The sequence below is a fragment of the Phyllostomus discolor genome, chromosome 8 (genome assembly GCF_004126475.2).
Source record: "Phyllostomus discolor isolate MPI-MPIP mPhyDis1 chromosome 8, mPhyDis1.pri.v3, whole genome shotgun sequence".
Taxonomy (NCBI): domain Eukaryota; kingdom Metazoa; phylum Chordata; class Mammalia; order Chiroptera; family Phyllostomidae; genus Phyllostomus; species Phyllostomus discolor.
This window is the reverse complement of record NC_040910.2, coordinates 21,820,519-21,844,288: the sequence shown is the minus strand read 5'-3', so window position 1 is coordinate 21,844,288 and position 23,770 is coordinate 21,820,519. Positions and strand designations below refer to the sequence as shown.

Genomic DNA, 23,770 nt, shown 5'->3' with positions numbered 1-23,770 from the left:
TCTGACCTTTTCCCCCCGCCCCTGCCTTTTTAAAAAAATGTCTTTCCTTGTTTCTTTGTCCTGGCAGCTGATGCTGTTCCAAGATGACCTGGGGCACCTTCCCAGGCTGTGGTTTGTGTTTGCCCCGGGGACTCTTGACTAACAGTGCATCTCACCAGCCTGGCATCTCAGTTGTTACTTCTGTTCCATGCCATGTGGCAGGAAGTGCCTCCAGATATTCCCTGGCACCCGGGAAAGAAAGGCGGACAGATGCCCTGTCATCTGCCTACCACCCCCACATCCAGTAGAAAGTAAATTCTTGTTTCATGTGACTACTAATTATTTTTGATATCTCAGAGCCTGGTGGCACATTTACTTGAAGAAGATATATACACAACAGTGCTAGGCTTTCTAGTCTTAAGAATTCATCCATTTAAAACCAAATAATGTCATGGTATGTTTAGGCATGTTTTATTAATTTTCAGAGCAGTTTTTTTTTTTTTTTCCTGAGAAGGATCCATTCTCAAGATGTCATTCCATTTAGGAAATGGAGTACCTTTCATTTTTCTGTGCCATCTGAGTTTTACATAAGGGCCATGTAACTCCTATTCTTCAGATCTGCGCTTAGGAGCACCTTCTTTCCAAAGCCCCCGTGAAGGTGGGCTTGGCAGCTCTCGCGTGTTCCCAAACACCCCGCACTTGCGCTCTCCTTGTAATCACCTGTTCGCTTGTCTTCTCCCTGCTTGACTGTACATTCCTTGCTGTCGTGGACATTTTCTTGTTTATTGTGGTGAACTGACATAGTCCTTGGCATACAGTAGTCACTCTGGGTATTTGCTAAATGAGTGAGGAAATGCTAAATAGCAACTTTATCTCATTCTGAAATCTTTTTCTTCCCTACAGTCCATTCCCTTATTAGATTTCAAGTAATAGGAACATAAACACAAAAACTTAGCCTAGTTTTGGGCTGCTCAGACAAGTTTCTTTAATTTTTATTGCCAGACTTTTTGTTTGTAGCCTTTTCTTCTCACCTCATAGTCATTCAATGTGTTGATTTATAATGTGGCCCTTAGACTCCGTGTGACCTCACCCAAGGCGTGGCTGCATTAATTACTAGTTTGGGAATGCTTTTACCTCATTAGTTAACTAACATCAGCTAATAAGCTAGTAAGACCAAGCTAATTATGTGACACCCAGCACGTGTTATGCTGCAAGGTTTGGATCAATGAGTAATTGTAATTGAAGCTTAATGTAATTAATTATGTGATTTTGAGGTGTTCAAGCATAATTCCACTTCAGTTCCATTTTGAAACTAGAGCACTAAGAGGGATGATAGACAGGGAAAACTGGCATAAAGATGCAGTTGATCGATGTTTGGTTTGTGTCCAGGTCCCCTGGTCACAGCAGGGAAACGCAGATGACCCTCTAGAGAGACTTGTGCAGCTCTGCCGGCTGCCACCCCGCCCCTCCTGCTTTGTTCTCGTCCTCTGTCTCTTCACACTGCTCGTTCCACGGGTCCCCGTTGGACTTTGCTGCTTCCCGTCTCCGTGCCACAGCACATTCTTCCGTGTCATTTAGACTTCTCTTGCTCCTTCTTCATCCAGCTAACATTTACTTTTTCAGAGCTCGGCTTAAGGTCAGTAGCTGCAGGAAGCCTTTCTGACCACTAGTCTGATTTAGTCTCGCTCCCTATTCCCATAGCATTTTTATAGTGGCCCTTTCCACTCTGCCCTGTAATCTTTGATTGTCAGTCCCTTCTGCTGGTCTCCTTAGGTAGAGGTGATCCTACACTGCCTTGTTGAATGAGCAAATAAACTTTGATTTTTCTAGGTACTCTTGTAGAGCAGTGCCCAAAGCCCATTAAAAGGGGGCCTTTTATAAACTATATATAGAACTTTAACAAACAGTTCTTAGTATATAGGATGTCAGATAATAGTTTGGTGTTATTTATAATTTATACTTTCTATTCCCTGTTTTATTCAAACTTTAACAAGTCTTAAAAGCACAAATTTAGATGGTTTTGTGTGGTGGTTAAGAGACCTTTGTTGCTAGACTCTGGATTTGAATCCTGACATTGTCACTAGTAGGGACTTTAGGCTGGTTGTTCGAATATCTTTAACCTGGCTTCCGCAGCTATACATTTTGGAAGTAAAAGTCATAACTATACCTGCCTCACAAGGTTGCAGTGGTGTCTAAATGAGATAATACATGAAGGTGAAGCACACTTACATTGTACCCTCCTGAAAATACTGCTGAATTTTCTCAGCCTAGTTACTTGTGAACCCATGGAATTGGTAGAATTGAAGAGTGCTTTTATTATTCTCAGAGCAGATGGTGGACATTGTCAGCTCTCCAGGTGGATGTAGGAATCACAAAGTACTGATGCGGAGGAATGACAGATTAGTGAAACATCGTGCACCTTTTATGACTCTAACGTGGGACCTGCCTGATGTCTCGCACAGCATCGTGAGCCATCACCTCGCCACCACCCATGAGCTGTACTTCAATCTAAAGGGCACAGTGCACTCAGCACCAGCTAAAGACTGAGCTCGAGCTGCAGTCATCACTGGTGCTAGAGGCTGATAGTGCTTGTTACAGTTTCTGCCGGACTGGAGGGAAAATAGATGCCAGTAGCATCCCTGAAAAGTTTTGATGTGAACTCCACAGAAACAAGTTTGTAAGCAGTGTGGAAAAGTAGAAAACTTTTCCGGGAAAAGTTTTCCCGGAAAACACACTGCCAGGACTTGGTTAAACTCTTGCTTATAGAGTTTAGAGAGAAAACGTTGCTCATGAGACTAGAAACTTACAGAAGTAGGCAGGCCACGCTTGGAGGAAATAGGCAGAAGACTAGAGGTGGGGCCACATGTGACCTAGTATGCTCTAAGCAAATTCAGTGCTCAGATATTTGAGGTGTGTGGAAAGGATTTTTGATTTTACCACACCTGTTTCAGCCATTGATGCCATGAGTATGAGTAAGGTCAGTTTTAGAGTTGGTGCCTTCTTGTTCAGAATAAACATCAGTAACCTTTTTTGCTGAAAAGGCATTTATATTTAGCTGGAGAATCTCACTTCGCAGCTTGTATAGCATGTAAAAAATGTTTACCACTTGTTTGTGAATACATTAAAACAGTTTAGAATTTGAGGTATGTTTGCTAAATAATGGTTTGTTTGAGGTAAAATAATGGTTTTAGGTAACAGAATTCTTTTTAGTTTTATGATGACCCAGGGTTGTTTTAAATATGTATCTTTATGGTGCTCCACCCAGTTTAGTTGTCTACATGCTTTATCGTGTTTTCCTCTTAATGTCAGGCTGCCATCTGCCATTTCTCCTGGTGCTGTTCTCAATTCAAACATTGTCTTTTTGAACAGTCCATTGATGGTTTGCTGCCAGTGATTTCCTTTAGGTTGAGAACTCAGTAATCAAGGTTGGAAATATTTCTCTGTTAAACAAAGGCAAGATTCTAAGTAAGGTCCAAGGCAAGTCAGCCTTTGTCATGACAATTTTTTATGTACTTTCTGTTTAGGAATCTTGTTCTAAAGGGTGGTAGTTCTCAGTCAGTCTCAACTTCAGAAAAGTGGGCTTTTACTGTAATAATTTTGCACAGGATGCTCAGGACATTTATTATTGGTATGATTAAATTTTTTCTCTTTGCTTTGTAAACAGTCAAAATTTGCTGTGTGATGTCACAATTGTGGCTGAAGACATGGAAATCCCTGCTCATCGAGTGGTGCTGGCCGCCTGTAGTCCTTACTTCCACGCCATGTTTACAGGTATGAAATATTTTAGTTATCGCTTTTGTTTTAGATCTGGACAGTGTAGGAGCGCTTCCTGCCCCAGTGCTCGTTGTGCCACTGGGGAGATGAGATGTGCACATTCGATATGTGACAGTGATGGAAGGCCTGTGTGCCCAGAGCAGTGACGTGGGTCGGGAGGACTGTGATGGACAGTATCCAGAGAGGGATCTGATGTTTCTTGAAAACTAATGGATATAAAGGATTTACACAAATGAAGACGAATGCTGAAGGCCATGTGGAGAGAGTGGACTTAGCGTTTGGGGAGTAGAGAGAAGTCTGGAGGTCACCTCACTTTTCAGCCTATTGCAGTCTTGCTGTTCCTGCACTGAGTTAAGTCATCCAGAATGCAGGAAGGATAGCAGAGGGGCTGTGAGCCAGGTTGGAATAGTGGTTTGGGAAAGTGCCTTTACTGCGTGATTTGAAAAAGCGATACTAATTTAAGTGGAATTAGTAAAATTCGTTTGTCCTGGTGGTCCCTTCTGTCTCTTTGTTTAAATTTCATTTGTTACTCCTGAATACTTCTAAACAGAATCTCCAGGCTTGTAAGAGGAGGGCTTGATTTGAAGTGTATTGGCTCTGTTTAGGAGTTCCCTAGTCAAGTGCTGTCCCCTGTAAGTGGCCTTCCTTCAGCTGACACTGCTGTTACCACTTCCTTGTCAGAGTTACTGGATCTTTGGGATCATCAGTCACTTCATCAGTCTGTGCTTTACTCTGTCACTTTCCCAGTGGTTCTCAAGTCTTCATATTTTAGCTGAAAGGCAATTTATGAATATGTGAGCTTTGCCTAATGATGGGAATGGGGGGGCCTGAAGACTCTTTGAGCCTATAAATATTTTTAGTGTTTTTCAGTTAACTGGCAGGTGGGTACTTCTTGTAGTTCACCCTATTTCTGCCTGAGAATACTTGGGTAAATTTTAGGTTGCTGTGTGCTAAGGTTGATGCAAAATAGGGATACTATGTTAATTTCGGGCACATAATGTGAATTGGGTGCCACCATTTTTTTACAACTTTATTGAGGCATATTTTACATAAAAATTAACCCATTTCAAGTGTGGGGTTCAGTAATTTTTAGCAAATTTACTGAATGGTACTGTCGTCACTGTATAAATCAATTTTAGAACATCTTTATTCCTATATAATGTTTTTGAAGTTTATTCATGCCACAGTATGTATCATCAGTTTGTTCCTTTTTATTGCTGAGTACATTCTGTCGTATGAATATACCACATTTAGACTAGTCATTCACTAGTTGATGGATATTTGGATTGTTTCTACGTTTTGGCTATTATGAAGAATTCTGCTGTGAACATTTGTGTACAGTTCTTTGTGTAGGCAAATATTTTCACTTATTATGAGGGTGGGTAGGTAGGTATCTAGAAGTAGAATTGCTGGTTCATACAGTAAATCTGTGTTTAAGAAGTACAATTGCTGGTTCATACAGTAAATCTATATTTAACTTTTTGCTATGCTGTTTTCCATAGTGGCTGCACCAGTTTATTTTCCCACCAACGGTGCACACGGGTTCCTATTTCTCCAACTTCTTTGCCAAAAGTTGTTACTCTCTCTTTTTTAAAAAAAATTGTAGTCATTCTAATGGGTGTGAAATGGCACCTATTGTAGTTTTAATTTGCACTTCCCTAATAACTAGTGATGTTTAGCATCATTTGATGTGCTCAATAGGCTAGACTTTTATGGTTCTTCATTAATAGGTGCTGTTTACCTATCTGGCAATCTTTGTACTTTTTCTTCTTCTGAATCCATTGCATAGTAAACAGTTTGGCAGAGATTAGGTAAAGAAGATGTGGAGATTTGGTCTAGGTGGGTTAGTGTACATACTATATTCATTTAAAATTTGCTAGAATATAAGTCTCTCTTCTTGGTGTGAAACCTTGTTAAAGTTTATTATAAAACATAATGAAGGTCAAGTAGACCTGGCATATTTCCCTTCTGTCATAGATATACCACGTGTATTTACATTCTCTTGCTGAGTCAGTAATTAGAAGAGTTTATGGTGACACAGGGCGTTACTTACCCTCCTTGTGCTATGAGTCACCTCTAAGAAAATGGGGAATATGAAGATGATCCTTTCTGGCCTTTGTTTTTAATCTCCCATAAACTGTAGGTGAGTTTTTCATTCAGACTATATCACCTGAAGAGGAATTTTGTTACTCATCCTAGTTCCAAGTACTCGGACAGAGAAGGGAGGTGAAAAGTAATTCTGTGATGAGGTTCCAGGTTTCCATACTTTGAAGTATGGGCCTATTTAGAGCAAGGCCAAATAAACTGTTCACTTAAGAAAGAATGTAGCAAATTGGGTTCTTTTTTAAAAAAGTTACTTGTTTGCTATAAATGTGGAATTTAAAAAGCTGTTTCTCTTACAAATTTGAGGCTAAAGTGTCCTAAAGGTAGTGGGGAAATACTGAATTTTAATTTTTACTTCTGGGCTTCAGGAGTTCTGATTTAAAGGTCTTTGAAATGGAAATGTTCCTATTCTTATGCCCTTAAGCTTTTACAATTTGAAGGACTTTATTTCTTTTCTCAAACAAAGTAGAGATGGCTCAGAGTTCACTAGTGGAATTGCTTAGCTTGTCCTAGAATGCTTGGTGGATGTCGACAGATGTTTGTTGACAGAAATCCTTTCTAGCTAGAATACCCGTGTTCAAGACTAATTTAAGTGTTATTAATTATGTTAAGTAAAGACGCTGCATCTTAAGTTGGCACTTGTTTTACATTTCATTCTTCTAGTCATTCATTCATCCAACCAATATTTATTGGGTATTTACCATATGTGAGGCATTATATGATACAGAGATAAGAAAGACAGCATTCCTGCTCTCCTGGAGCTCAAGAATTCAGGTGGGGAGGACTCGGTATTGTTACAACAGAGTGGATTTGCAGAAGGTACCCAAGTGTACTCCCAGTGAGAGCCTAACTCAGCCTTGGGTCACCAACAGGTAAGGCTACCTAGAGAGATTCCATAGGGATTAGCCTGGGGAATGAGGGGGTGGGGAAACAAGGAGGACAAAGCTCAAAAGAGGAGTCTTGGTAGGATATTGCTTGGTGTCTGGGGAAAAGGACAAAAAGTTCCTTCTTGGTATATTTTAAGAGTAGAAGTGGGAGAGAGAGGAGGCTGGATAGTGAAGCAGGGGTGGACGTGGAAGAGACCTGCATGCCTGGGTGGGACCAGCAAAGGCTTCTGGGTGCCACAGTCAGATCTTTGGAGTCCGTTCTGGAGGCAGGGAAGGAAGGAGGAGGTTCCTGCAGTGATGTTGGTGAGAGGTGATGAGAGCCCTAGTGGCTCACTGGTAGAAGGGATGGAGAGAGGTGAGAGGAGTGATTTGAGATATCTCTGTGGTTAATTCTGCAGGGTGTGGGGAACCATGGGGTGGATGGGTGGATCAAGAAGAAGGGAGAGCCAAGGATGGCTCTCAGGTTTTCAGTGACAGTATCTGTGTAGATATCCTAGTATAGCTTCTACATTATCAAAAACACAGAAACCAAGCCCTGGCTGGCGTAGCTCAGTGGATTGAGCGCGGGCTGGGAACCAAAGTGTCCCAGGTTCGATTCCCAGCCAGGGTACATTCCTGGGTTGCAGGCCATAACCCCCAGCACATTGATGTTTCTCTCTCTCTCCCTCTCCCTCCCTCCCTCCCTCCCTTCCCTCTCTAAAAATAAATAAATAAAATCTTTAAAAAAAAAAACACAGAAACCAACACTGTAATCAAGAGAGAGAAAATATGGGAAGTGAAAAGTGATACAAGATGAACTTGGTACAGTATCACTGGATATCTTTTTAAAAATGCATTATCAAAAATAAATCTCATACAACCAAACTGTTTAAAGATTTTCTCTATGAACACAGCAAAGGGCAATAACTAAGGTGCTACGTTATAACTAGAATTAGATTGAAATAGCTTTCACAACTCTTTATTCTTTGTGGTTTTGATTTTTAGTTGTTACTGGAATTTTTAAACTTATAATGTAATCTGTGGCAAACTTTGTTTTTATAAATACAAAAAATAATGATTAAAATGTTTTTGAAGCTGTGTATGATTGGGATTGAATTTGCTGAAAGTAGATAGACACATTTTTCTGGGGAGAGAAACAGCTTGTATTAAAAATGACATAATGTATGAATTACTAAAGTGCATCTTAGAGTAATACTTTGAAAACTATAATATTAAAAGCTGCTTGGTAGAGGGCTGTTTTTCAGTTATATTTATAAATATTTTTGTCTAAGCTAAGTCATGCCAAAACCCGGAGTAGTGAATTCATTCCTTGAGAAAGAGGTACATGGCTTTATGTTTGTGTGGCCCCAGGCCCTACAGGGGTGTGCACATTACAGAGGCCCTAGAGATCAATTAGATGTGGCTGATTCTAAAAGTCCATGTGGGAGCCCTGGTCATTGTGACTCAGTTGGTTGGAGCGTCATCAGGTAACTGAAAGGTTGCGGGTTCAAAACCCGGTCAGCACACATACCTAGGTTGTGAGTTCGATCCCCAGCCTGGGAGAGTTTGATCCCTGGTCTGGAAGCATTTGATATCTGGCCTGGGAGCATACTGTCCCCATTCTGGGCGTGTGTATATGAGGCAGCCAATCAGTGTTTCTCATATCCACGGTTTTCTCTCTCCCTTACTCTCTGTCCAAAAGCAATGAAAAAATATCCCTGGGTGAGGATAACAAATAAAAAAATAAAAGTCCACGTGGGAATCACCAAAGTATCTACTTTTGGCACAAAAGAGCTTCCAGATGATACAAATCTAGTCTGTCCACAAGATCCAGAAGGACAGTGGAAGATACCTTATATGCACACAAAGAATTGTTTTTCTATGTTCCTCAACCCTTCTTTATCCCCTTTTTCTTTAAGGGGGGAAGAGAAATGTGCTTTAACAGCAGACACATAATCCAGTCTCCTATCTTCCTGCTGTATAGACATACATACCTTTTCATCTTAACTAGCACCTTCCCTTGTGACACTGGTGGATGTTTTCCCCCCTGGGAAATAGGATAGTTTTTGAGATACTTTCATTCTTAAGAGAACAGCTTCTTTCTGAGACCTTGTCAGAGGTGATCTCCAGGGAAGCATGCGTTTAAATGTACATCACTATTATTATTTCTTTTCCTCCCAGGGTTTGTGTTTGCAAAGGAATTTTGTGTAATTATGGAGTCCCCTAGGCTTTTCTTTTCTTAAATTAAATTTATTGGGGTGACATTGGTTAATGAGACCATGTAGGTTTCAAGTGTATATTTGTATGACACATGATCTGTATATTGCATTGTGTGCCCGCCACCCAAAGTCAGATCATCTTCTGTCACCTTTACCCCTTACTATACCCCACCACCCCTTTTGCACTGGTAACCACCATACTATAGTCTGTGTCTGTGAGTTTTGATTTTATGTCTTACATAGGAGTGAAATCGTATGGTCCTTAGCTTTTTCTGACTGACTGATTTTCCCCAGTGCAGTAGTCTGAGGTCCATCCGTGTTGTTACATATGGCGGTGTTCCATCTTTTCCTGTGGCGGAGTAGTAGTCTGCCGTACATATGTCCCACATCTTCTTTACCAGGTCATTTATCGGAGGACGTCTTGGTTGTCTCCATGTCGTGGCCACTGTGAATAATGCTGCAATGATAGGCTTTTCTGATAGTTTACAGTCGCTGACAGTGCACTGTATCTGAAAAAGAAATGAACTTCTGGGAAACATTGAGGTCGTTGTGTCCCTTTTGTAACAGGAGATGCCTGATTAAAGTGAGGCTGAAGGACACCAGCATCTTTTTTCATACTGCTTCTTTTATCTTTAAAATCTGATGAGTTTTAGAAACCAGTCTTTTTGCTCTTGACATTGTTTTTAGATTGCCCTTGTCATTTTTAATTGAAGTTTTCTTTCCCCACCATTTGATTGCTTATGTCTTGACATGTCTTGGGTTATTTTGTTGTCCACACGTAAAGCTACTTCTTACTCTCCTGAGTCCCTTTGATTTAGGGCCACCCCTTCTCCTTTCTGCTTCCCTGTTTCTTTCCACAAGAGGGGATCTTATTTACGATCCCTGAATACTTAATTAATCCCATGGGTATTGGGAGGGAGGTCCTGTAACCACTTTTTAGCAGGCAGTGATGTAGCAGGGTCTCTGGCTTTAGTAATAAGAGCTGGCGTGGAAATGACTTCAGGATGAAGTTACCACAGATGACAGACAGGAATGGAACTTGGGCTAGAAGATCTTTGTAACAAGCCTTTGCCATCGAGTAACCCTTTTGTGATCCCTTTTTTGTCTTGCATTCCCTCAGCATCTTGCGTAACCCTGTTCTGATTGTTTCCTTCGTGGCAGTTGAGTCCTCCCCATGATGGCAGAGCCTCTGTGTCCAACGCAGACTGTGCGTGTCCGTGGCGGGCACTGATGTGCTTGTTGGATAGATGCTGCTGACCAAATGGGTCCTTTTCAGCAAGTGCTCATGCCGTTGGCCAGAGGGGTAACACTGCTACTCTTTTGGTCATGAGTAGAAATGCAAAAAGAAAATAATACTGCTCGGAAGAATGGCTCTCCCCACCCCCGCAAAAAACAAAAACGAAAACAAGAAAAACCATGGACAGCATTGGGCGCCAAGCCTAAAATGACAGGTGTTACAGTTTATGCAGTTAGATACATGGCACGTTCATTGTTGTGATGTGATTTTTCAGATACAAGTGGTGACAAAAGCACATCTTACGGTTTGCTCAGGCAAGCTTGTGGGGGAGGGAGGGGAGTGCTTCGGGCCTGCAAAGAGTGGCTGATGAATTGCTTACTGAATACAGTGAGTGGCAAGAAAATGGATCAGTCTGCCTTGGCACTGGTATTTCCACAGTGGCATCCTGCGGTAGTGTCACTCTCTTACTCCACTCCTTTGTGTTTTAGGTGAGATGAGTGAGAGCCGAGCAAAGAGAGTCCGAATAAAAGAGGTAGATGGCTGGACCCTGAGGATGCTAATTGATTATGTTTACACTGCAGAAATCCAGGTTACAGAAGAAAATGTACAGGTAAGATAAACACTGCATGCCATTTAGTGCTTTATGACATGCCAGTGTTTTAAGTCAGAAGTGCATACCACCCAGAATACATCTTATACCAAAATAATAGAATTCACTGTTAAAACTGTATTTTTAAGAGACATATGGAATGATTATATCTTTTTAATAATGTTTCTGATTTCAGTATTTTTTATATTCTTAAAGTTCTAAGATGCAAATCCTTTTGTTCTCTGATTGGTGCTTGTTCTTTTATGAAATACTGTCATATTCGCTTATAACTGCTGATTGATGCCGCCCACATTTGTCTTTTGTTCCCTTGAAGGTTAAAGTCACAAAGGATGTTTTTGACTACCAACAGCTACTACTTCTTTTATTATTTTAGCATTCTCTTCAGGTGCTTCTAGAGTTTAGCTTAAATTAGACATTGCATCTTTCTTTCTATAAAGATCAAATGTTTTATCTATATGATGTAAATGTTTGAAAATACAGGTGTGTATGGAGTAGAAAGTGGAAGTTCGTCTTTGAAATTGCCCTTCCCCTCATGCTCACCTCAACCCACTCCCACTGACCCACTGTCTTGCCTTGGAGGATAGCCTCTGTTTGGTGTGAATTCTTTCAGACCATTTTCTGTGCAGTTACACAGTTTTCTTGACATAAATGCATTTGTACTGTACCTGTTGTTGTGCAGCTCGCAGTGTTCACTGAACAAAGTGTCTTGGAGTTCTGTACACTTCCATACATGTGGGTCCAGCTCATTTTTTTGTGTGGTACCCCGTATGTTAATCAGCAATATGATTTTTTACCTTTACAAAATGCTGTAGTGAATTAACATTTTTACATTTGCATCCAAAAATTTCATGGGATAGATTCCTCAAAATGTAATTTGTGGGCCAGAGGCTATATGCATATTTCAGTTTTTGATAGATATGCCAAATTGCCATCTATATAAAAGTTTTTATTTATTTACACTCCTTCCAACACATCAGCTGTGTTTTGAGACATATCAACACATCAACAAGATGAATTAGGATTAACTTCTTAAGAAATAATCTTTAAATTCTACTGGCACAAATAGGAAATTGTGGGTTCAGTCTTTTGTTCCTTATAATTAGTTGAAATGTGCTACAAAATATTTGAATGTGGAGATTGATATCTTTGCACTTTAACTTGATAAGACCTGCTATTATTATTAAATCTGAAAGATTGACAGTCAGTGGTGGTCTTTTCCAGGTGTCCTCATTAACCTTTGCTTGGAAGTCTTGCTCGTGAAGTCAAGTGTTTAAAAAACCCCTGGCTGGTATTGAAATTGTGCATTAAGTTGTGAGTCAGGTGCTGGGTGAACATTTGTTTTTTAGCATGGCAGGAAGTGTTTGTATGTGTCATGCAGTGACAGTCCAACATGTTATCTCATTCTGGCCTTTTCCGCACAGTTACGCTGTTTGTTGGATTCTCTGGCATTATTTTCAACAAGACCTTACCTTGGGTTCCTTTTTGCTTCTTTTAAGTAATTTAAGTGCATGGGCCTCATTATGTTTTATGTTTGACCTTTAACGCATGAATTGCTGATTGGTTTCTTTGGTTCACACAATGGACCACATGGGGGAAGTTGGAAAACTGGAAAACAAGATAGGCCTAGGAGACTAGGCTGTGAGTTCGGCCCGGAATGCCCTTCGTAGTAGTTCTTGTGGTGGAGGATGCCTCTCAGGTTTCTTTTAGTAAGTGTCATGTTCTAGTTCTGAAGTTTTACTCATCACAGACTTTCAGGAAACGTCTTGCCATCCTAATTTGCCTTTCGTGTATATTGTTTAGCTCTTACAGGAACGCATTCACAGTTGTATTTGGCCCACTTATTGAATGCTTAACATTCATATAGTTGTTTTTTCAAGTGTGTGTGGGAAGAGGGATGTCTTTTCAACATATGGGTATCTTGGTATATAAAGCCTTACTTTATATTTCTCTTTTTATCCAAATTTTTAATTTTAATTTTTATTTTTATCTTTATCTTTGATATTAAAACCTTACTTTATATTTCATTGAAAAACTTGTTTTGGAAAAGGCAGTTTGGAACTAAAATCAATTAAAATAAGCTGCCTTTTCCATAATAAGTATTTTTCAACGAAATACAAATAAAGGTTTATCTGTCATCGATTTTGTCTGTCTGTACTTTGTTAAATCTTTCTTACAAGTGCTGTTCACCTTAAGGAAAGAAGTGGTGTGGTGGGAGGTGTCTAGTGTTCTTACTCATGTTCGGCTGAAGTTTGGAATGACCCCAACGGAAGCTCTGCTCTAGGTATGTCTGCCTTGACAGTGGGGACAGAACTGGCTGTAATTCAAAGGTTTATTATTTGGGGCATATTTTCTCATTAGACTCAGAATTAGATCGCTTGTCAGGTGACCTCCCTTTTGTAAGCAAATATCTTAGTCTTTTACATTGGGATTGCATGATTTTATGTAGAATTACAGTACTGTAGAGTGCTGAGGTCCAGCTGTGTGAGTGACAGAACAGGACCCTAACCTTCCTTTCCCCGACTCCTAGTTCAGGGTGCCTTCTGTGATACCTGACAGTCTCCGTATTACACACATTAAAAACACACATATAATAGCTGTTTGAAGTTAAGGTCGTTAACTTCGAATCAGAATGAGGGGATGAAGTAATTTGAAAAATTAACTCCAAAGAAGGAACAGTTGTTATTGTATTGTGTTATACAGGTAATAGAGCTTTAATTCTTGGCTATTTAAGGTTCCCTTCTTTGTGTGTATGTTGCTGTTTTTTTTTTGTTTGTTTGTTTGTTTTGTTTTAGGTTTTTAAATTTTGGTTTTGAATTTAGGTATTTTATTTATAGCAAGGCTGAGAAATAACTTGAGCCAAGTAAATTTAAGTTTATTTTTTAAAAGAGAAATAAAAGGAGAATATATATCTTACCATGATCATGCTTTTAACTGAACTTTTTGTTGTGGTTGTCCTTAATTTACATTTAGCTTGTGTCTAGAGTTTTCAGTTACATTTTATAAACTTTATGAAACTGGGGACAGACAGTAAAGCCAAAGGCTGCTATGAATTGGGCTTTTACACTTTTGGGGTCATGATCTACTTTGAGAATAAGATGAAAACCTGTGATTCCTTTCCCAAGTACAGTGGACGTAAGCACGTATGCACAAAGTTTTGCATATACTTTGAGAGAATTCAGGTGCTTTGCTGTCTCTCTGCCTCCCTCTCTATTAAGAATATTTGGCTTTATACACACATGAAGGGTTTCTCATGAGTTTATTTTCAACTGTACACTAGGCATTTTACATATTCATTACCAAGTTAGATAGGTATTACTCCATTTTGTAAATGAGGAAGTTCAAGAAGGTTAAGCAATTATAATTAGTTCAACATCACAGAGCAACTATTAAGTTGTAATTAACTAGTATTGCTTAAAAAGAGAGTTTATAAATACTAAGAAATTTTTTTTTAATCCAGAAATTATGGAAGATTTGTTCTTCAGTTTATCTGTTGATTAACATTTTTGAAAATCCTGAAGGATGAATTTTTAAAAACATTTACTTCATTGCTACATTTGTGGTTTTGTTACATACATTTTTACTTCTCAGCTTTTGGGAATTTGTTTTGGTTTGGTAAAGGTAGGTAAGCATTTTTCACTTGATGTAAGTGTGAAGAACAAAGGTAAGGATGTTAATAGACAATGACAGATGTGAGCAAGTTCTTTTATTTCCAGATATTGTGAGTGTTCAGCCGGCCACAGGTCCTGCCTGCATTAGAACTTTTGTCATGTCAGAAGATTTTAATAATCATCTGATAATTTTTGAATGGATGGGTTTTAAATAGTTCGTGAAACTTGTATGTTGCATAAATTGAAATTATTTAGGATAGAAAATTTTATCCTTTTAGAAAAGGAGCAGCATTTATTTATTTATGGAACAGAATTTAAGTGAGAATGTTTTGAGAGACCTTTGAAATTAATTTTTGGTAAGGAACCCTCAAGAGTGTTTAACATAGTCTAGCACAGGAGAAAATTCAACATAACATGTCCACTCTACTGGTGGTGGGGGACAGGCCGGCTTTGTCTGTTCCAGAAGGGCAGTGTCAGCGTTTGCTGTGTGGTGTTCTGCCCCTGAGTCGTTCCTGAAAGGCGGGCATTGCCGGGGAGGCCTATGGATATGGTTGATCACTTCATCGAAAACAGCTGTTAAAGTGGAGAAACCATTAAAAAAGAATATATGAAGTGTATGCTCTAAATATTTTATTTAACCTAAAACACATAAGTGTATAATTGTATGCCAATTTTTTATTGTGAAACTAAATCTGGTCAGCTGCTTGGTGAGCCACATGCTCTTGCCTGCACATACTAGTTTATAAAGATGCAACAGTTCTCATTTCCAGTTTTTTATGTACTGCAAGAACTGAGACACTTAAAATGTCAATGCAAAGTCATCTTCAAATTATACAATTTTTCTTTCATTCCTCCCATGTCTAATTGGATTAAAAAGTTTCTTTTTTTGCATTAGCACATTGGTCAAGTGATTCTAGAGCAGTGAACTTAGTGTCAATAGAAACAGCTCCTTTTTTACACTCACATTTTATTGGATTACATATATTTATTTAAATTATGTAATTTTAATAATAAATGCAGGTGTCATAAACAGATTTGGGAGCCAATCCAGCATGTATAAGTTGATAAAGTGCAGCTCTGGTCAAGGGGCAGACATGTGCAAGCATATTAGAGAGTACACTTTGCAGAGGGTATGGGGAGATTTGATTACTGGTAATCAGGTGAGTAGATGAGCAGAGGCTGGTAAGGAGTGCTTTTGCTGCATGCATTTCTGCATCATTTACATAAACATTGACATGAAATTCTCATTAGATGGATATTTATCTTAAAAGTGGATTTTGAAGACACCCTATCAGTTAAACAGACATTGGTGGAGTATATGCTAAGTCCTTGGTCCTATGCTAAATCCTGATGATACAAAAACTTAACAAGGAACAAAGCCTAATAGATAAATAGAGTATGGACTTAGACTGGATTTGAATCTTGGCTTTGCTAGTTAAATACCATGTGACCTCGTCACTTTATTAAGAGAACTGGTTTATGAAGAGGTGAGACATGCTGGGACTCACTAAATGCCTGGTTGGAATTGAGGCGTGAGTCAGAAATGAATGGGGCCAGGAATAGAGGCACTGATATGGGTGAGCAGGCACTCAATAAATATTTTTTAAACTGTGGGTAGCATGCAGTCCAAAGTAAAATGTTCAAGGATGAGTGACAAATTCAGGTTTGAATGAGGTGCTGCAGGGGGCAGCTGGAGGCTCCTGGTAATGATGGTGCTAATGGTAGTAATCCTTATAACTTTAATTAAAATATTTGACTAGAACATTCATTCTCCAGTCACATCAATTAAATGATCTTTTACTCTCTATATAAAGTTAGGAATACAGAACACACGAAAAGGAAAAGACAAAGAAAGAACTCATGGACATGGACAATTGTGTGGGGGAAGGGGCAGACAGAGGTAGAAAAGGGTATGGGGGGATATATGGTGATAGAAAGATATAAAATTTTAAAAATAAAAATAAATTTAGTAGAGGAAGCCATTGAGGTCAGCTAGCTTGAGAAAATCTAGAAGCTTGTTAAACTTGATGGACATCAAACTTGAAATAGTTAAGTTTGTGTTTGTAGGAAAGCTAGGTACTCTGGAAGCATTAGTAATTAAGTTACTTGTGGTTCTATAGTCTTAAAATGTATAGTCTTGAAGATATCTGTCCACACAGTTGAGTCACGTCTTGTAACTGGTGTTTTAAGTAGGTTCATGTGGTACATAAAAGGCATTATCTTGATGAGCAAAAAATGACTTTGTCTTGATTATGACACAGCATGTTATAGCAGGGTGGTAGTTATTTGAGCAGGGATGAGAATAGGTAGAAATACACCAAAGTCCTTATTAGGTGGAATTTTTCTGGATCCTTAGTCTTTACCTCATGCTGTTTAGTTGTGGTGCCTGAGTGGGATGGTGTGTTAGCATCAGACTTCTACTCAGTGGTCAGGGTATTCTTCCCCAAACTTGTTTAGGGTGGTGAGAGTCCAGCACTGTTTATATGTTTTTAAAGATTTTATTTGTTTATTTTTTGAGGAGAAGGGAGGGAGAAAGAGAGGAAGAGAAACATCAATGTGTGGTTGTCTCTCAATCGCCCTTCACTTGGGACCTTGGCCTGTAACCCAGGCATGTGCCTTGACTGGGAATTGAACCTGCAACCCCTGGGTTCACAGGCTGGAACTGAATCCACTGAGCTATACCATTCATGGTGAGAGTCCACCATTGTTAAATAACCTGTGGTTCTGGCATATTTGCTTTGATATCAGCCAAAGTTTTTATAAACAGTAGCATTGTTGACATACAGTTTTAAAAAATATTATTACCTTTTGGACCTTGATGTCTTAATCCTGTTATCAGGTTAATAAAATTAATGTTTCTGAAGATCATCTCATTTAAGTATACTTGTGCCTTTCTCTAGGATACAGAATTTATGAAAACTATTTTTTTTAAAAGATTTCATTTGTTTTTAGAGAGAGGGGAAGGGAGGAAGAAAGAGAGGAAGGGAAACATCGATGTGTGAGAGAAATATCAGTCAGCCACCTTTCGCATGTCCTTAACTGAGGACTTGGCCTGCAGTTCAGCATATACCCCTCCGTCCACAGTACAAGGCCCAACCCACTGAGCAATACCAGTCAGGGCAAAACTTCAGTTTTTGTAAAAAATAACTCTGTAGCTATATAACATATATAGTTTTATAACATATCCACAAGGTGCTATTTTAAATTAACTTTATGAATACAACTGTAGAAATCTGGTCATGTAAATACATTTGATTTTGTTTACTTTTTTAAATTTTGGATTCTATCAGATAGGATTATTTCCCATTTAAGAATATTGTTTCATAATATATAGATGCTTTCCACTGCCTTCTGGTTAATCTCTTGTTGTGGGCTTAAAGCACTAATTTTTTCCCCCAATGAGGTATAATTTACATACCATAGATCTTAACTGTTCTTTTTACTAAGTTTCAACAAGTGCATACACCCAATTAACTGACACCTAAATCAAGTTATTAAGCATTTATAACTTCAAATTTCTTCCCAATAAATCCCTCACCCCTGACTTCAGGCAATCACTGATAATGATTTCTACTATAATAGATTTAGCTTTGCCTTTTGTTGAACGTCTTGTAAATGGGACAATACAGAATGCATGCTTTTGAGGCTGACTTCTTTGGTTCAACATAACACTTGTGAAATTCATCGGTTTTGCAGCTTGTTTCAGTAGTTGGTTCCTCTTTGTTGCTGAGGATTCCGTTGCATGGATTTGTATAGCATGTTGATGGACATGTGTTTACATTTTTTGGCTGTTATGAATAAGACTTAAAGCACTTTACTAAGGGTCATTGAGAACAACCATATGGTATAATTAAGCTCCTTTTGGGGTCAGGGAGAGGCATCAGTAAGATGGATGAAGTTATTTAATTGCCTGTTAAATGTGATTTTGTTTTTTATTATTATTTTGCTTATTATCCCTATGCTTTTCTGTCATTTTCTCACTTTATATTCTCCAACAATAACTTGACCTTATTTTATAATCTTTCTCTTTTCACGTCAAGCTTAGGCTTTGGGAAATAAAGTTGGGAGATAGTGTATGAATATTTATTACAGATAGGGTTGAGAGGAGAGAATATAACATAATTTCTTGTGAAAAATAACATACAACTGAAAGAGAGCTATTTGTCCAAGAAGCAAGAGTGTGTTATGTGGGTATGTGCATGTCTATCTATGTGTGTGTGTTTTGATTTAGTATTATGTTTAAGAATATAAAAAATCTTCAAAAATTATTAAGGTTATTAAAAGTTTTTTTGCAGCCTGTTCAGTCTTGGGAAAAAACCTCTGTTGGAATAAGCTTGGTAATCTGTGGTGGCCTCTGAATCATGTAAATCAGTGTAGGAAGAAGATGAAAAGGGAGCAGGTGTGGCGGGAAAGGCAGGAGAGAGGGAGGGAGAGGGCAGAGCTGGGAGAGGGAGAGGGAGGAGCTGTGTGTAATAAATGCAGTGGCCGGGGGCTGTTTGGATTACTTCCCTTGGTCTAGGGCAAGGCTGCCACAAAAAGGAGACAATGAAGATAAATTATTTTGAAAACAATAATTGTCAGTTATTTGGGTAGTTATCATTCACAGTTATAAATATATCCATGCAGCACCTTTGAAAAGCCAGATGTGTCATTAGTCCCTTGTAGTAAGAGGTTGACCTCTTAACCTCTGTTCTTTGAATTAACTGACAATCTTATTCCCTTAAATGTGCTTGCTTATTTTAATTTTTAAAGAAACATTTTTGAGGCCTACTGAAGGTACTCAGTCTCAGTTTTTTTCTTTAGACAGTGAGTTGATACCTCAATCTTAACACCCTGACCTAACCAGTTTAAATAGAATAATCAATAAAATATACTTTTAAAAAGGAACCAGCCTTCATTATGAGTTCCTTCTGGAAGTCCTGAAAGGCTCATTACAGAGGGAAATTTCCTTCCAATACCATTAGATATATGAAGATTGCATGACCTCAAAGTAAAACTAACTATATCAGTTCCAAAACAAAACAAACAAACAAACAAACAAATAAATTCTGATTTTGGAAGGTGGACGTGGAGACAGTGATAGTCTGTTATTAGTCTGTTCTGTAATTATGCATGAAATGCTGAGGTTGTGGAAAGGAAGAATCCTGGATGATCCAATGGAGATACAGAAGGAAATTTTGATCTGTAGAAGTGAAATGCATGTTTGGTTAGTAGAGAGACTATCAGTCATGTTTTTTTTTTTTTAAGATTTTATTTATTTATTTTTACAGAGGGAAGAGGGGGAGAGAGAGAGAGACAGAGAGACAGACAGACAGACAGAGACAGACAGACATCAATGTGCGGTTGCTGGGGGTTCTGGCCTGCAACCCAGGAATGTACCCTGGCTGGGAATTGAACCTGGGACACTTTGGTTCCCAGCCCGAGCTCAATCCACTGAGCTATGCCAGCCAGGGCATCAGTCATGTTTTTTGAGTTTTAGTAATTTTTGAGAGCAGGGACTAAAGAAGAGATTAAAGTAGATTAATTCAGATAAATGATAGCAGAAATAGAATAAAATATTTAGTTGGGAAGAAGGAGCTGCCTACTTTCCATGTTCCAGTCACTTTGCTAAGTATTGACCTCATTTAGTTTATATAAAGTTCAGGACAGAGTGTTGTTTTTTTGCAAATTAGAGAATTGCAGCTCAGAGGGACTAAGTGATTTTCTAGGGTCACACAGCTAGTATATGGAGCATATCAGCATTCAAGGGTAGAGTTCTCTGACTCCAGAGCATGTGGTATGATTTCATTCTGCATTCTTTTCATACTAAGTCTGTTCTGCTCCGGAGACTGGGATCTCAGTGACAAGATTCAGGGCTAATGTTTACAGTTCCTGAGTCCTTCAGTGCTTGTGGACTTTAGACTTTGGTATCTGAAGGCCACTTTGAAAGGCAGGAGTGCTGGCTGGGATGGTGCATCCTCACATGCTCATACTAAGTGTAAGCACTAGTGTTAGGATCTAGGTTCTAGGATGGCAGGTGTGTCTCTCTGTTTTGTTCCTTGCCATATCCCTAGAACCTAGACTGGTGATCAGTATTTATTAGAAGCTCAATAAATATTTGTTAGATGAATAACAAGGGAATGCTTAGTAGGAATGGCAGGCCCTGTTTGATGAGTGGAAGCTGAGCCCGGGAGGAGGGCCTGGCAGGAATGGGACAGGAATAGAGGAGCCTGGGAACAAGCATTCTGCACCTTCTGGGCAGGAACCCAGGGGCAGAATTTCAGCCTCGGGGGAAACTGGTCAGTGCACAGCACAGTAGGGCTATGTTACTGTTGCCCAATAGACTAGAGGGTCCCTAGTTGGAGGCAGTGAAGGGCGTGTGGGCTGGAACTGGGTCTGGAGAACAAAGGATCACAGTGCCCAAGGTCAGGCTAGGACTGGGTGAAGCTGCTTAAGTTAAGGCCCAGATATTCTCTCTGATTAGAGGCAGGGTTGGATGCGGATTCAGTGCTGCGAGTTAGGGAACTGATTGGATGTGAGGGCAAGGGGCCGTGCTGTCTTAAGACCATCAGTGGACAACTTTTTTCACTTTTTCTACTTCTGCACACTCTGTCAAAAAATAAACCTTGTGGAAATGTTTAGTTTGTTGTTTCTGTCTCTGTCAACATTCTTATTTTCAAGTTCCTTGAAATGAAGGGAACTTGCTGTACATTAAAATTTTCTAATATGATTAAAGCTGTGTGTCCATTTAATTTTATGATATAAATATATATCAAATATTTCAGAAACATTAGATTTATGAAAACCATTATTAATCTTCATTGTCTGTCATTGATTATAATTTTTCATCATGTGGATTCAACATTACTTACTTATTTGCTGCCATATTGTTAAATCTTTAGTTGTTTCTGTTTTTACCCCCTACTCTTATAAGTAATGGTAAAATAAAATTCATGGATTGTAGCCTATTCCAATTTTGTGAACTATTTTCTCAGGGTAGATTTCCAGAAACATACTTCCAGGGTCAAAGGCTTTAAACTTCTATGTTTTTTGGTAGCTCTTGATAAAGGTGGCCTATTTGCTCTCTAAGAGAGTTGACTAGTTTGCAGTGATGGCAAAATGTGCTAGGTGCCAAGGCTTGCTGTACCTTGACTTGAATGTATGTTGTTAAAAAAATTGTATCAGTAGTGATAAAAGGTGCTCTCTCATTATATTAGTTTATATTTATCTGATAATTAGTGAGGGATCAAATACTTTTCCCATGTTCATGCTGTGTTTGTTCTTTTCTAGATTGGCCCTGATTGTATCTTTACTTCAAGAATGTTTGATTAAAAAAGGAATCAATGTTATGCTTTTTGTGAGTGGTCCAGCATAGAATATCATCTTGTGAAGGAGAGAGGAAGTCCTGGCATTCCGTTGTCATAGGGTTGACTGTTCAATTTAATCCAAGAAAAAAGTCCTTGAATTAGAACTAAGGTGCCACTCTGGTCATGTGCTGGGCACTGTATTCAATGGTTGACCATCTGATTTAACTTTTTCAACAACTCCTCAAGATAGATGCTGTTTTCATTACACATTTGAGCCACTGTTGAATAAGTTGTCGATTTAGTGCAACTTTGGGTTAAAAGTAATGGAAAAAACAGCTGTAAAAGGACAGTATAGGAGAATTGGCTTTCAAACAGGCCCCCAATTTTTTTTCCATACTACCTTTGCTTTTCCCCTTCATGTTTTATACCATTGGAAATGACATCAATTATAGATATATTCTGCTTAAGAATTAGCCTCTCTTAAAACTTTAAGTGCCTCTGGAAGGGATTTGTCCTGGAAGGTGATGCACTGTTAACCATTAATATGAGTGAATAAGATGGCTTTCTTTTTGACCCTGCTGGCCGTAGCTGTCCTGAGGGAGAGGAGGATGGGAGCTAGGTATATTTAGGGAATGAAATACTAAGCAATCAAGAAAGGCAGATCTGGGTAGGGAATCACAGCTGGGTGCACAGAGCAGAGGCCTGGCTCCTGGTGGCTGAGGTTTAGGGCTTTGAGAGGTAGAAGTGCCACTGAGGTGGCAGGAGGCCACCGGCCACCACTTCCTGTTTCGAAACTGTGCTGGGCCAGGCCTGCATCCCAGAAAGAGGAAGGAAACGTACTTTCTTCTTCCCTGCACCCCATACTCTCTAAGGTCACAGCGGTCAGGTAGTAATATTATGTTCATTCATATTGTAGTTTATGACTATTTTTAATACTGTTTCTATGAGTAAATTGTGCAATGAGCATTAACCAATTGAGAAAATCAACTAGTGAAACGATTTATTTATAAACTGGGGACCAATGCAGATCTTAGAAGATGTCTACTAATGAAAGTTATAAGTTACATTCCATAATGAGACTTTTTTAGTCCAGCACTAGATAGCTTCTTTAAGTGTGGGGATAACTTCTTCCCTCTGCTCATGGCATTTGGACAGCTATTTCCTTGTTTCTTTTCAGGTCCTTGCTGGCATGCAAGGCCCTTTTACTTTAAACAAACAGGTACGTCTGATATGAATATAAAATAGCTTGGAAATTAATAAAAATCTGCTTTGAGCAGTGTACTTCCCGTACAGTTAATAGTGACTGAGTTGTGAGTTTCAGGTCTGCGTGTTTTCATAGACATCTGGAAATCTTATATATGGAGCAGTCAGACCCATTGGTCCTGTCTTCCCATAAACACACTGTTAATGGCTCAGGATTTAAAAGGCTTACTTATATAAATTATTTCCCCCAATGGAGTAAATAAATACCCCTGCTGAAAATAAACTACAGATCCTAATAGCCAAGCAGAAGGAATGTACTTGTCTAAGCGAAACATTTTATGTGTAATTTGGCTTGTCAAACAACACGAAGTAGGATGAAAGCATCGTGCAGCTGGTGTAAGAGTGTCACCCGGGCGCTAATTGTTTGGCTCGGCTGTCTTCCATGTCTGGTGTTCGACTTGTCTTCATTAATCAGTGCTAGCTTCCCCCACTGCTTTGTTCATTGCAGAAAACATCCCCATAGAAAAAAATTGTCAGGCTTTTTATGTGTCTTCTGATGTTGGAAATCAACATATCTAAATGAAAATATTTTTTTTCTATTTGGCAGAATGATAGCATTTGAAGTTGTTTATTTAATTAGCTGGCCATGTTCTTTTACTTCATGTTTCTCCAAGCGCTTAAGATATTGCTGTTTACATGAACAAGAAGAGTAGTGTGTGGTTACTTACTGTTCTGTAAAACACTAGCTTGGTGATCAAAGGCGGCTGAGACTCAGTGCCCAGAGGACAGGCCAAACTGAGGCAGTCTCTGGGGAGTGGTGGGTGATAGTCACTGAATGAATAGCTCCCCCCAGCCATTTCTGTATTGGCTAGAATTCTAGAGATC

The 23,770-nt window shown here is 39.1% G+C and overlaps 1 protein-coding gene across 4 annotated transcripts in view; it reads left to right on the top strand.

Annotated features, from left to right (window-relative positions):
• The window catches only part of KLHL2 (kelch like family member 2), a 79,515-nt gene that overhangs the window by 18,531 nt on the left and 37,214 nt on the right, over nucleotides 1-23,770 (top strand). For 2 of the 4 annotated variants that reach the window (XM_028519829.2, XM_036031929.1), the window contains 2 exons: nucleotides 3,644-3,750; nucleotides 10,667-10,788. In XM_028519829.2, coding sequence (XP_028375630.1) covers nucleotides 3,644-3,750; nucleotides 10,667-10,788 — 229 coding nt within the window. The remainder of the gene's footprint in view (nucleotides 1-3,643; nucleotides 3,751-10,666; nucleotides 10,789-23,770) is intronic. The other 2 variants (XM_036031930.1, XM_036031931.1) reach the window with 1 other exon arrangement.